We start from the raw sequence: 11,039 nt of genomic DNA on the forward strand, positions 1-11,039 counted from the left end.
GCAAGTGCAATTTCTCATGTAATTGGCCAATCAAACCCATTGGATTTAATCTCTTATGAGATTAAAATCCAACATGGACAACAACGTCCCTTCATTTCTCCACCCCGACCAATTCCGCCGAGACTGCTTAGATCAGTTCCGAGATTTGAAAGCCACGGACCAAGTTGAGCTCCTAAGCATATTTCCCACTTGTGGCTTCTCTCTCTCTCGTTCACCCCAAGATGGAGGAGTCTATGTTCGGACATTTTGAGCAGCGTCGAGTGTTTTCGACAGGCAACCACCCGAGGAGTGAGTTTTACGAAGAGTTCTTGGCAATGGCCAAAGCAGTTTGGTTGCTTCACTTGCTGACCTTTGCGCTTGAGCCCGCCCCATGCCATTTTCAGGCAACTGGAGGAGCTGAATTTCATCCTCTGTACATGGAGAGTGTCATCGAGTTTTCCGGTCGACGAGTGCCACGTGATTGGATCGTGAGATTTTCGGTTACTCCTGGGTTCAAGCTTGGAGACGGTTCAATCATAAAGGTTGAGTTGCATTCAAAGCCCAAAAGCACAAAGCAAGTCGTGTTTTGCCTTTGGCTCAATTTTGCTATTCACAAGCCCAAAGCTCAAAAGCAAAAGCTTACAGGATGAGATCATGTTGAGATCAAAAGTGCTTAATCCAAAACTGTTCTGACGAGTAAAAGAGGCCATTCCAGACCCGAGTGCTGCTTACAATTAATTATAACGCACTCAATAGTATTAATTATAATGCAATTGGGGCTTGTTCACGAAGGAGAAATCCCTTGATTGGTTGCAAGGGAGAAATAAGGTGAAAAACGTATGAAACACGAAAAGAGGTTAATATTATCCGAATAGTTATTACGAGAGTAATATGGCGATTAAAATATATTGTAACGGCGGATTTTTTATCTTTTTGGACGGAAGGGCAAAAGGCTAACGGAAGAGGGTCTTTCTCTCACGGTCATACTACAGGGGTCTTTCTCTCGTAACAACACGTACGGTCTTTCTCGCAAAGCAAAGGACATGGGTTTTTGTCACAGACCCATACAAGAGGGTCTTTGTAATTTACCTTTCCTTTTTTTTTTTTTTTGAATTTCAAATACTCTCACAGTCTGTGAATACCATACGTGTTGGCTGTTGCTCCGCTCAGCTCTCTTCTCTCTCTCTCGTAACAACCTCTAAAAACAGACGTTTTCGAGTCTTGCAGAGGAAGCTCTTTTTCTTCTTAGAGAAGTAGGGTTTTAAGGTTTCTGAGACTCTGTTCAGCTCGAGCAAGAGGTTTTCAAAAATGGGTGCTTCAGGGAAATGGCTGAAAGCTTTTATGGGTCTGAAAAAGCCCGAGAAAGACGACCATGTAATCTTGAATCCCCATACACTCTGGGCTTCTCTCATTTTCTTCTTCGTTTCTTTGTTTTTGTTCCGTTTATTTTCTTACATTTGGTTTCTGGGGTTTATCGACATCTGCAGGAGAAGGTTGGCAGTAAGAGCCGGAAGTGGAAGCTCTGGAGGAGTTCTTCTGGTGACATTGGATCTTCGTGGAAGAGTTTCAGAGGGGGGTCAAAAGCGGCATCTGAGGCGTCTGATTCTTCCTCTGCAGCCGATGTCTTTAGCGCTGCAGTTGCCACTGTTGTTAGAGCTCCGCCTAAAGATTTCAGGGTTGTGAGGCAGGAATGGGCTGCCATACGGATCCAGACGGCGTTTCGTGGCTTTCTAGTAATGGATTTCTCTACTTTCTAGTCACCCTTATTCATATTTTTCTTTCGTTAAATAGACTAGATACATCCGTGCATAGACTGATAAGTGGGACAAAGTATGTGAGCAACATTCTATAACTCTTCAACATTCAATGAGCTTGTTTCTGATGTATCTCACTGGTTAATGGATCATCGGCGGATGCTAGCCTCAGCTCAGAACACCTCACTGAAGAAGACTTGACAATGAGTTTTGCTGTTCTTGAATGGGGCAGACCTAAACTCTTCAAATTGCAGTTCTAAATCTGAATACTACGCTCCTCCAGTTGATACTGTAGTGGGTGTACATTCTGATTGAACATGGGCGCTCAGAACCTGTGCTTAGAAATCAATCTATTTGCCTGGGCTGGTTACATACTCACCCAAGCTTAGACTTTTTCTACAGACGACCGGAGTAAGGCAATAGGAAACATACATTGATGTGGCATAGCCAGGACAAGGAATAGATACACTCCAGTTCTTCTTATGTACTTAAACTTACTAGCCAAATGCATTTGGTATTTATATTTGAAACAGGTAAATTTTCTTGGAGCTTTCTTAACATCTGATAACTCATATGGAATGATTTGCTGCAGGCAAGAAGGGCATTAAGAGCTTTGAAAGGTATAGTGAGACTTCAGGCCCTTGTCCGTGGGCGGCAGGTGAGGAAGCAGGCTGCTGTGACACTAAGGTGTATGCAAGCACTTGTTCGCGTTCAGGCCCGAGTCAGGGCTCGTCGTGTGCGCATGTCCATCGAGGGGCAGGCTGTACAGAGGCTACTGAATGAACGTCGTAGCAAGGCGGATTTGTTGAAGCAGGCTGAGGTACTAGACATTTATCCAATTTATTATTATATTCTCTGCCCACTTACGTTTAAGGCCATTAAATTTCAAGAAAGTATTTTCTTTTCTTTTCTGAACAATCTCTAGGAAGGATGGTGTGATAGTCAGGGAGCGGTAGAAGAAGTAAGAGCAAAGCTACAAATGCGCCAAGAAGGAGCATTGAAAAGGGAGAGGGCAATTGCTTATTCCCTCTCTCAACAGGTAATCATTAGAAAATCTGGAAAGATAAGACTGTTCTTTGTTTCTATTTTGTATTGATGATGCAACTGCAATAACTCTTGGCTACAGCAATGGAGATGTGGCTCGAACTCAAACACAAGACCAAATGGGTCTTTGACTTCTCTGAAACACCATGAGGTAGACAAGAGTAGCTGGGGTTGGAGTTGGCTAGAAAGATGGATGGCCACCAAGCCATGGGAGAATAGGTTAATGGAGAAAAGCCATGTTGATTCCTCGGAGATGACTTCATCTTCTAAAAACTGTAAAGACAATAATATAGCCAGAATACGGCCAAAATCTTCAGAACCAGGGTCGGTGAAAGTCAGGAAGAACAATGTGACGACCAGGATTTCTGCCAAACCTCCTCTAATTGGGCATGGCACACGTTCCTCTTCGGTCCCAAGTTCTGAGTATATGTATGATGAGAGCTCGGCATCCTCTTCTTCAATCTGCACCTCTACTACTCCAGTTTCTGGTAACACTCCTTCGGCAACGGAGAGGACAGAGGGGAGTAATAACAGTAGGCCCAATTATATGAACCTGACAGAGTCAACTAAGGCTAAACAGAGGACATTCAACCATTCATATAGAATTCAAAGGCAATCAATGGATGATTTTCAGTTTCATAAGAAGTCGGCTGCATTTTCCCAAGGGGATACAAGTAGTGCTGGTTCTGATCCTTCTTCAGTTAATTTATCCAAGTCCATATACTTCCCAACACAGTTGGAAAAATCACTGAGGGTGAGGGAAGAGAACTGTTATTAAAAAAAAAGGTTGTTTTACAATTTATTCTCTTATTTTTGGAGTTCAACATCTTGTTGTCCTGTAAAGCTGACTGAATCTACTAAAAGTCACAAGGAGGAATGTGCTGAAGAACCAATTCAAGACTTCGAAATGTGGCTGAATTTTCTTCTTTCATTTGTAATATATAATGATTTAAGCAAAAATTTGTTGTAGAATTAAACTATGTGCTATTTATTTGCCTTGATTTGGTTGATAATTTTCAATGAAAGATGCCTGTATTTAATTTCTGCTATCGTTTTTCATAAAAAAATTATGCTTAAAGTGGGAAGGTTATCAATGCTTATATATATGGACCAAATACTAAGCTGATTTAGAACCAATTCAAGACTTCGAGATGTGGCTGAATTTTCTTCTTTCATTTGTAATATATAATGATTTAAGCAAAAATTTGTTGTAGAATTAAACTATGTGCTATTTATTTGCCTTGATTTGGTTGATAATTTTCAATGAAAGTTGCCTGCATTTAATTTTTGCTATCGTTGATAATTTGGTTGATAATTTTCTTCTTTCAATGTTTAAGCCCATATATAGCCTTCCTTAGTCTGCACACCTTACTATCCTCCCCTGAGCAACAAACCTTGGAGGTTGCTCCATCTAGACCTCTTCGAGTAAGTCACCATGCAAAAAGGCATTCTTGATATCAAGCTGATATAGTGGCCACTCATACATGGCTGCAAGAGAGATCACAACACGAACTGATCCTATCTTAGCAACCGGTGAGAAGGTCTCTGTGTAGTCAATGCCATAGGTTTGGGAGTATCCTTTTGCAACTAATTGTGCTTTCAGACGTTCAACACTACCATCAGGCAGATACTTAATCGTATAAACCCACTTCCAACCAACAACTTGCTTCCTAGGAGGAAGAGCAGTGAGGTCCCAAGTATGATTATAATGAAGGGCTGAGAGTTCTTCTTCCATGGCACAGCACCACCCTGGAGAGGCAAGGGCTTCGTGGACATCTTTAGGAACAATAACTGATGATAACAAGGTAACAAACTGGCGATGGGAAGCAGAAAGGTGAGTAAGAGAAACATAATTAGAAATGGGATGAAGGGTGCAAGTACGTTTACCTTTCCGCAAAGCAATGGGTAGATCGATCTCAGATGCTAAGTGGGGATCTCGTGCCGGATCCGTCGACGGAGATGTAGCCGGAGGAGTAGTAGCTGGTGCACGTGGGCGATGTGTATACACATGACGGATAGGTGGGCGTTCAACAGGTGGTGACACCGGAGGCAAGGATTTGGTCACGACTAGAACAAAGGGAGTATGATCGAGAACGGGAAGTGGAAGAGGAGGAGGTGATGAGGAGGAAGAAGCATCACCAGACCCCAAAAAGAACGGAGTAGACTCAAAGAAACTGACATCAGCACACATAAAGGACCGTCGAGAACCAAGATGGTAACACCCATACCCTTTTTGGGTCCGAGAATAGCCAAGGAAGATGCACTTGAGAGAGCGGGCATCAAACTTGTCATTCCCAGGACCCAGATTATGGACAAAACAAACACACCCAAAAACTCTCGGCGTAAGAGGAAACAGAGACAAAGTGGGAAACAAGATGAAACGGAGACCGACCATCAAGGATGAACGTGGGCATCCGATTAATCAAAAAACAAGAGGTAAGCACTGCATCACTCCAAAAAGCTTTGGGAACATGCATGTGATGCATTAGGGATCTTGCTGTTTCAAGGAGATGGCAATTCTTTCTCTCAGCCACCCCGTTTTATTGTGGGGTGTAGGTACACGAGGTCTGATGTATAATGTCATGTTGGTCCAGGTATTCCTGAAATGATGAGGATAAATATTCGCGGCCATTATCAGAACGAAAAACTTTGATGTGGGTACCAAATTGGTTACGAATTTCAGCATAAAATTTTTGAAAAATGGTAAACAATTCACTTCTTTCTTTCATTAAATAGAGACACGTCATCCTTGAAAAATCATCCACAAAAATGACAAAATATATGTATCCATTATATGACATTACTTTATAAGGACCCTAAACATCTGAATGAACTAAAGAAAAAGGACCCGATACACGATTATCAACCATAGAACTAAAGGGAACACGATGGTGTTTCCCAAACTGACACGACTCACAATCCAAAACATAAAGCTGACTCAAGGACGGAACTAAGGACTTCAAGACTTTGAGCGACGGATGACCAAATTGGCAGTGCCACTGGAGAGGAGAAAGAGATGATTGGAGAGCTGTTGAAGTTCTACCACCACCACCGTCAATATAATACAGTCCACCTGCTTCATGCCCTCCACCAATCTTCATCCCCGTCTTGAGATCATGAAAGACACACATAGAAGGCTAAAAGGTAATGGAGCAGTTAAGTGATTTGGTCAGCTTGCTAACAGACATAAGGTTAAAAGGCAATTTAGGAACATACAGAACTGATGAGAGGGATACAGGATCTAGGTCAACATTACCAACACCACAAATTGAGGATGTGGAACCATTAGCAAGGGTAACAGATTGTGATGTTATGCAATGAGATAAGGAGGAAAACACACCTGGAGTTCCAGTCATGTGATCGGAGGCTCCAGAGTCAATGATCAAGGGATTGGGTGTAGATGCCAGACAAGCCATACCTGAGTGAGCAAAAGTCGCCGTGTTTTGCTGTGATTGGATAAACCTCTCATATTCATCTCGGGGAACACTCACCATCTCCTTCATGGGACAATCTGTGAATGTATGAGGCAATTGGTCAGATGAATGATTCTCCCGTCTAAAGTTGGAACTTGAGTCATCGGTCGCAGCATGATTGGCCCAGGTTGAGGGAGGACCATGTAAATCATAACAATAGTTGATGGTATGTCCATCCATACCACAATGAGTGCACTTCCTCGGGCTTGAGCTATGTCCTCTACCACGGGCTCCCCCTGAATCTCTTCTCTCAGTACGACCACCACCACGATTATAAGTAGACCCACCATTGCCACTTCGGCCATATGCAGAACCACTACCAGACTGAGCTCCCCGAGCTCCACCTCTACCACCACGGCCTCTCGATGTAGCAAAGGCAGATCTATTTGAGATATTAGAGTTCTCAGTAGATCCGATAGAAATCCTCCGAAGTCGAGCAAATTCCTCTTCTAGGGACGGAAGAGCCGATCCCCCTAATATCTGAGCCCGTACTGGTTCATATTCAGACTTTAGTCCCACAAAAAATCTAGTCACATCAAGCTGCTCTCTTTGTTGTTGCTGAATCTTGACATCAGAAGTGAGAGGATGATAGACATTCAACTCATTACGTATGTTCCCCATGTTGGCATAGTACTCCTCAAGACTCTGATTGCCCTGTTGCAGATTAAAGTACTCTTGATAAAGCTGATAAACTCTGGTTGTATTGTCCTGTCCCGAATACAATTTCTTCGCATGGTCCCACACATCTTTGGCAGTATCAAGGAACATGAAGTTCACACTAATCCTGGGTTCCATACTGTTCCACAACCATGTGATGATCTGAGCGTCCTCTTGCTCCCAGTCTTCATACTTGTGAGAGTCAGAGGAGGGTTTCTCCTCTCTGATGTGTTTTATCTTCTTCTTTGCCTTCAGAAAGACTTCAACGGATTTAGCCCAAGGCACATAATTCTCTCCATTTAACTTAATGGAGGTCATCTGAACATTCAGGTAGTCTGTAGGCACCATAACACTAGGTTTATAATCCTTATTGTCTCCCATTATGTTATCACTAATTCTGCACACTTGCTGAATTCTATTATCACTGAGATCTGCACTCTACACACCACTAGGTCACACCTGTCACACTGATTGCAGCACTAATTGCTGCTGGAATGTGTGCTCTTTACACCACAAATCCTACTCCTACAACTACCTGAAATCTCACCACTATATGATCATATCTCTTCCTTCAAAATGCACAAAGAAACTAGCATAAACCCTAGCAAATGGTCTGAAACACACCTCCTATTTAATCCATAACAGATATCATGCATTGAAATCCCTTACCTTATCGCTGAAGTAACACCCATGCGAGCAGGAGAGCAGTCCACACACAACAGCCACACACAGTTCGGCCCTCTATTCTTCTTCTACTAGGAGAGGGCGATCTCAGAAATCACAGCAACCGACCACATACGACATGAGTGGAGGCATAGAGACCCCCAAGGGAAGAGGGCGATCACTCCTTTTCAGCCCTTTCCGTTATCTCCAATCGAACACAGAAAAAAAAAAGAAGAAAACCCTAGATAGGGTGCGCAGAGAATGAACCCTAGGCAAGCAGAAATCTAGGCAGATTTAACCTAGCTCTGATACCATGTTATAATTCAGGTCTGCCTTAGAGTTCGGCCTGAGTTCAGTTATGTAGAAGAAGAAAAAGTGATAAAGAAAGAGAAAAAGAGAGAAAGAGAGGAAGAGAGAAGAGAGAGTTCTGGTTTAAACTGAAAGAGTCAACATGACTTCTCCCAGTCGGCTAGTAAGTATTTATATTATTATTAAAACATAACTGAAAAGACTTATGTGCCCTTACTTAAGTTAAGAGCACATATTTCAACACAACGTTACAGATCAGCAACATCAATCAAGGTATAAAGACAGAAATACCCCTACACTAACAATATATACCCATTCGGGTCTTTAAGTTAGAGGGTTCCCTCACATTACCGAGAGCAGTTAGTAAGCTTCACATGAACCTGTTCAGCCCGTTGGGTCAATGGACTAGTGTCCAACTAGGTAGGATTTTAAGCCCTGAATTTCTCAACTACCTAGCCAAACGGCCCAAACCTTTGACCATGCCAAGCAGGTTCTCTCTAATAACATGGGTAAAGTTTGTTTAAGAGTTATATTACTGTTTCAAACAAATTAATACTTTTGCCCATCGGTGTAAGTTGCTCCTTCAGCCAAGGGATTTATCTATACACCGAGGTTATTCTAATGGAGGGCCTCTGGCACTTACCAACACAAAAGAATTAACGAAGCAATTTTCAAGATTGGGCTTCTTTGACTATTTTGGTGACAACGGAGGAATCATTAAATATGGAACCTAGCTTGGATCCAACCTTAAGGATCCTTTCACCACAGAGTTCGCATAGACATCCTTCTCTTATTTATCATACATGTGGTTATCTATTTTTAAATTAAATTGTTCAAGAAATCATAACAAAACACTTTTATGTTTTAATTTTCTTTAATAAAATCCATCATTTACTCTTTCTAATAAGATCGTTCTTATCTTTTTCTTTTTATTAAAAAAAATCATTCTTAAAATTCTCTTTCACTCACCCCTCCAATAGTTAATGTTTGTAACATTTTTCCCTCCCTCCGGCATTTACTAAATTTCATTTTTTTTCTTAAAATATAAAGTAGATGGATTGGGCATGTTAAGTGCCAGCCCAAGCCTAAAACTAGACATGGCCTCTACCTGGACCCAACCTGTTGTCAAAGCTGAAATTTGCCAACCCAAACCTAACCAAATTTATGTGGGTTTAATTGCTAGCGTGTCCTTGCAAAAGAACTTTGTGAGAGCTTCTATCTCTTGGGTTGTGAACTTTTGCCAATGCATTATGCAAGCTTGAGGTCCACTTCCAAGGAATGTTTCTCTGATTCACTTTATCACAAGTAGTTGAAAGAAACCCCTCTGTTCCAAACTTCGCAGTATTCTTATAAAAACTAAAAGGCTATGATTGAGAAAAGTACAAATACAAATATGTGTGGTTCAGAAAAATGAAGAGTTGGTTTAGTTTTGTACTGATAATTTTGTTTCCTGCCAAATTATTTTTAGTTGTGATAGGTATAAACATGAATCCTAAGACTAGAATCCATCTTGGGATTCATGTTTTCTCTCATTTTCAATACACAATACAAATATTTTGGAATCCTATGGCTTCTCAAACATTTAGGGTTTGAAACCCTTCACCTTCGTCAGTCTCAGGTAGTGACCGAAGCTTGAAGCTTCACTCGGTTGCTGCCTCTCCTCTTTTGCTCCCTCGAACATTGGCATGCTGCTTGGGTCAGTTAGGGATCGGACAGGATTGAAGTAAGTTGCTAAGGGTTAGAATTTGGAAGCTCAAAGCTTCATTCAATCGTCACCCCCTGTTCTCTTCTGCTCTTACTAAGAGAAGATTTAATCACTTCCAATGCCTATTGGTGGGTTGGTGGGTCAATATGGGTGGGTTGGTATCATGGTTTTTAAAAATGAATTGGTCAGGGGTTCGGTTACCGGTTCGAACGGTCCGATCGTTCGATCCGAATGGCCGGCCTGTTCTGACAAAAAAAAAATAAGAATTGGAAAACGGTCAAAACCGTTTGAACAGTTAGAATGGTTCAAACCGTTTGAACGGTTAACTAGCCGGTTCAGCGGTTTACTGACCAAAATCAACGGTTTTGGGGGAAAAAGCAGTTTTGGAGGAAAACGGAACTGATTAGGTCAGGTGACTGATTCCTGGTTTTTCTGATCCGACCGTCCGGTCTGATCCAGTTTTAAAAACAGTGGTTGGTATTCAACCCTTACCCAACCCAACCCAACCCAACCCAACCCAACCCACCCACTCAGAATATATGTTTCTACTATTTGTCTGGACGTTGCCCGTGCAACTCCAAGTAGGATTACAAATGGATCTAATTGAATAAGATATAAATTTGATTTGTTTATATTGGAATTTTAATTGCGTCAGATTTATATGGAATTCAAATTGATTTTGGATTGCAATCAAATATTGAATACTACAAATAAATAAAACCAAAAATGGAGAAAATATTTTATATTATTTACAAAATGAATTCAAATGACTTTAATAATATATTTTATGGACAAAATAAATTGTATGAAACTTGAAAATAGCACAGTTTAGTAAAACGGAAACATTCAAACCTAACAGTAGTTCTGTGAAGTGAGTGTGAGGACAATTTATATTTTCATTTATGGGAAGATGTTTCTAATCTACGACTACAAGTGCTGTGAGGTGGGTGGGAGGACTATTCTATAAAGGAAGAAATCCGGATTCACGTGGAGGTTGGTGGGTCATTTCTTCTAAAGCCCATCCTGTACTGGACTTTGCTAGGGGGGTGGTCAGTGAGGGATCCGTGTTGGTGAGCTATTTAGGCATTAGTGCAGCCCACTAGCCCAGTTCAGGATTCTGATTCTGGAACAAAAGCCAAGCATTGGCTGAGAACTAACATGGGTTAGGGCCTTGGAAAGGACCGACTTTTTTTTCTAGAATAGAAAAGTAGAACCGAATCACATTCCATAATATTTGTGCGTCAACATTTAGACTTTTGGCTTTACTTAAGACCAAGCAACGTAGCAGGTGATGAGATGAGTGGTGGTTGAAGTTGAAGATTTGGCTTGTTAACCCGTATCAGTCAAGGATATTCCTTTAATTGTTCACCATTCGTTAATGAACTGAAAAAAGAAACAAGTACCCAAACGAAAATTGTCAACAAAATTTTATTGTGGTTGATGGGTCAATTTCAA

At 41.4% G+C, this 11,039-nt stretch overlaps 1 protein-coding gene across 1 annotated transcript; it reads left to right on the forward strand.

Moving 5' to 3' along the window:
• Positions 1 to 1,122: 1,122 nt before the first annotated feature.
• On the forward strand, positions 1,123 to 3,822 carry LOC104586654 (protein IQ-DOMAIN 6-like). Its single transcript, XM_010243946.3, has 5 exons — positions 1,123 to 1,353; positions 1,467 to 1,712; positions 2,326 to 2,553; positions 2,659 to 2,772; positions 2,860 to 3,822. The coding sequence occupies exons 1-5, from the start codon at positions 1,288 to 1,290 to the stop codon at positions 3,553 to 3,555; spliced, it is 1,350 nt and encodes a 449-aa protein (XP_010242248.1). The 5' UTR covers positions 1,123 to 1,287; the 3' UTR covers positions 3,556 to 3,822.
• Positions 3,823 to 11,039: the final 7,217 nt, after the last annotated feature.

The sequence above is a fragment of the Nelumbo nucifera genome, chromosome 6 (assembly GCF_055504915.1).
Source record: "Nelumbo nucifera cultivar China Antique chromosome 6, China Antique-T2T, whole genome shotgun sequence".
In the NCBI taxonomy this organism is placed as follows: Eukaryota; Viridiplantae; Streptophyta; class Magnoliopsida; order Proteales; family Nelumbonaceae; genus Nelumbo; species Nelumbo nucifera.

Bases quoted from the DNA above. Each gene is read 5' to 3' on its own strand.
- LOC104586654 (XM_010243946.3), top strand. From the start codon at position 1,288: ATGGGTGCTTCAGGGAAATGGCTGAAAGCTTTTATGGGTCTGAAAAAG. The intron at 1,354-1,466 runs GTAATCTTGAAT...CGACATCTGCAG, and splicing joins AGCCCGAGAAAGACGACCAT to GAGAAGGTTGGCAGTAAGAG. The intron at 1,713-2,325 runs GTAATGGATTTC...GATTTGCTGCAG, and splicing joins CGGCGTTTCGTGGCTTTCTA to GCAAGAAGGGCATTAAGAGC.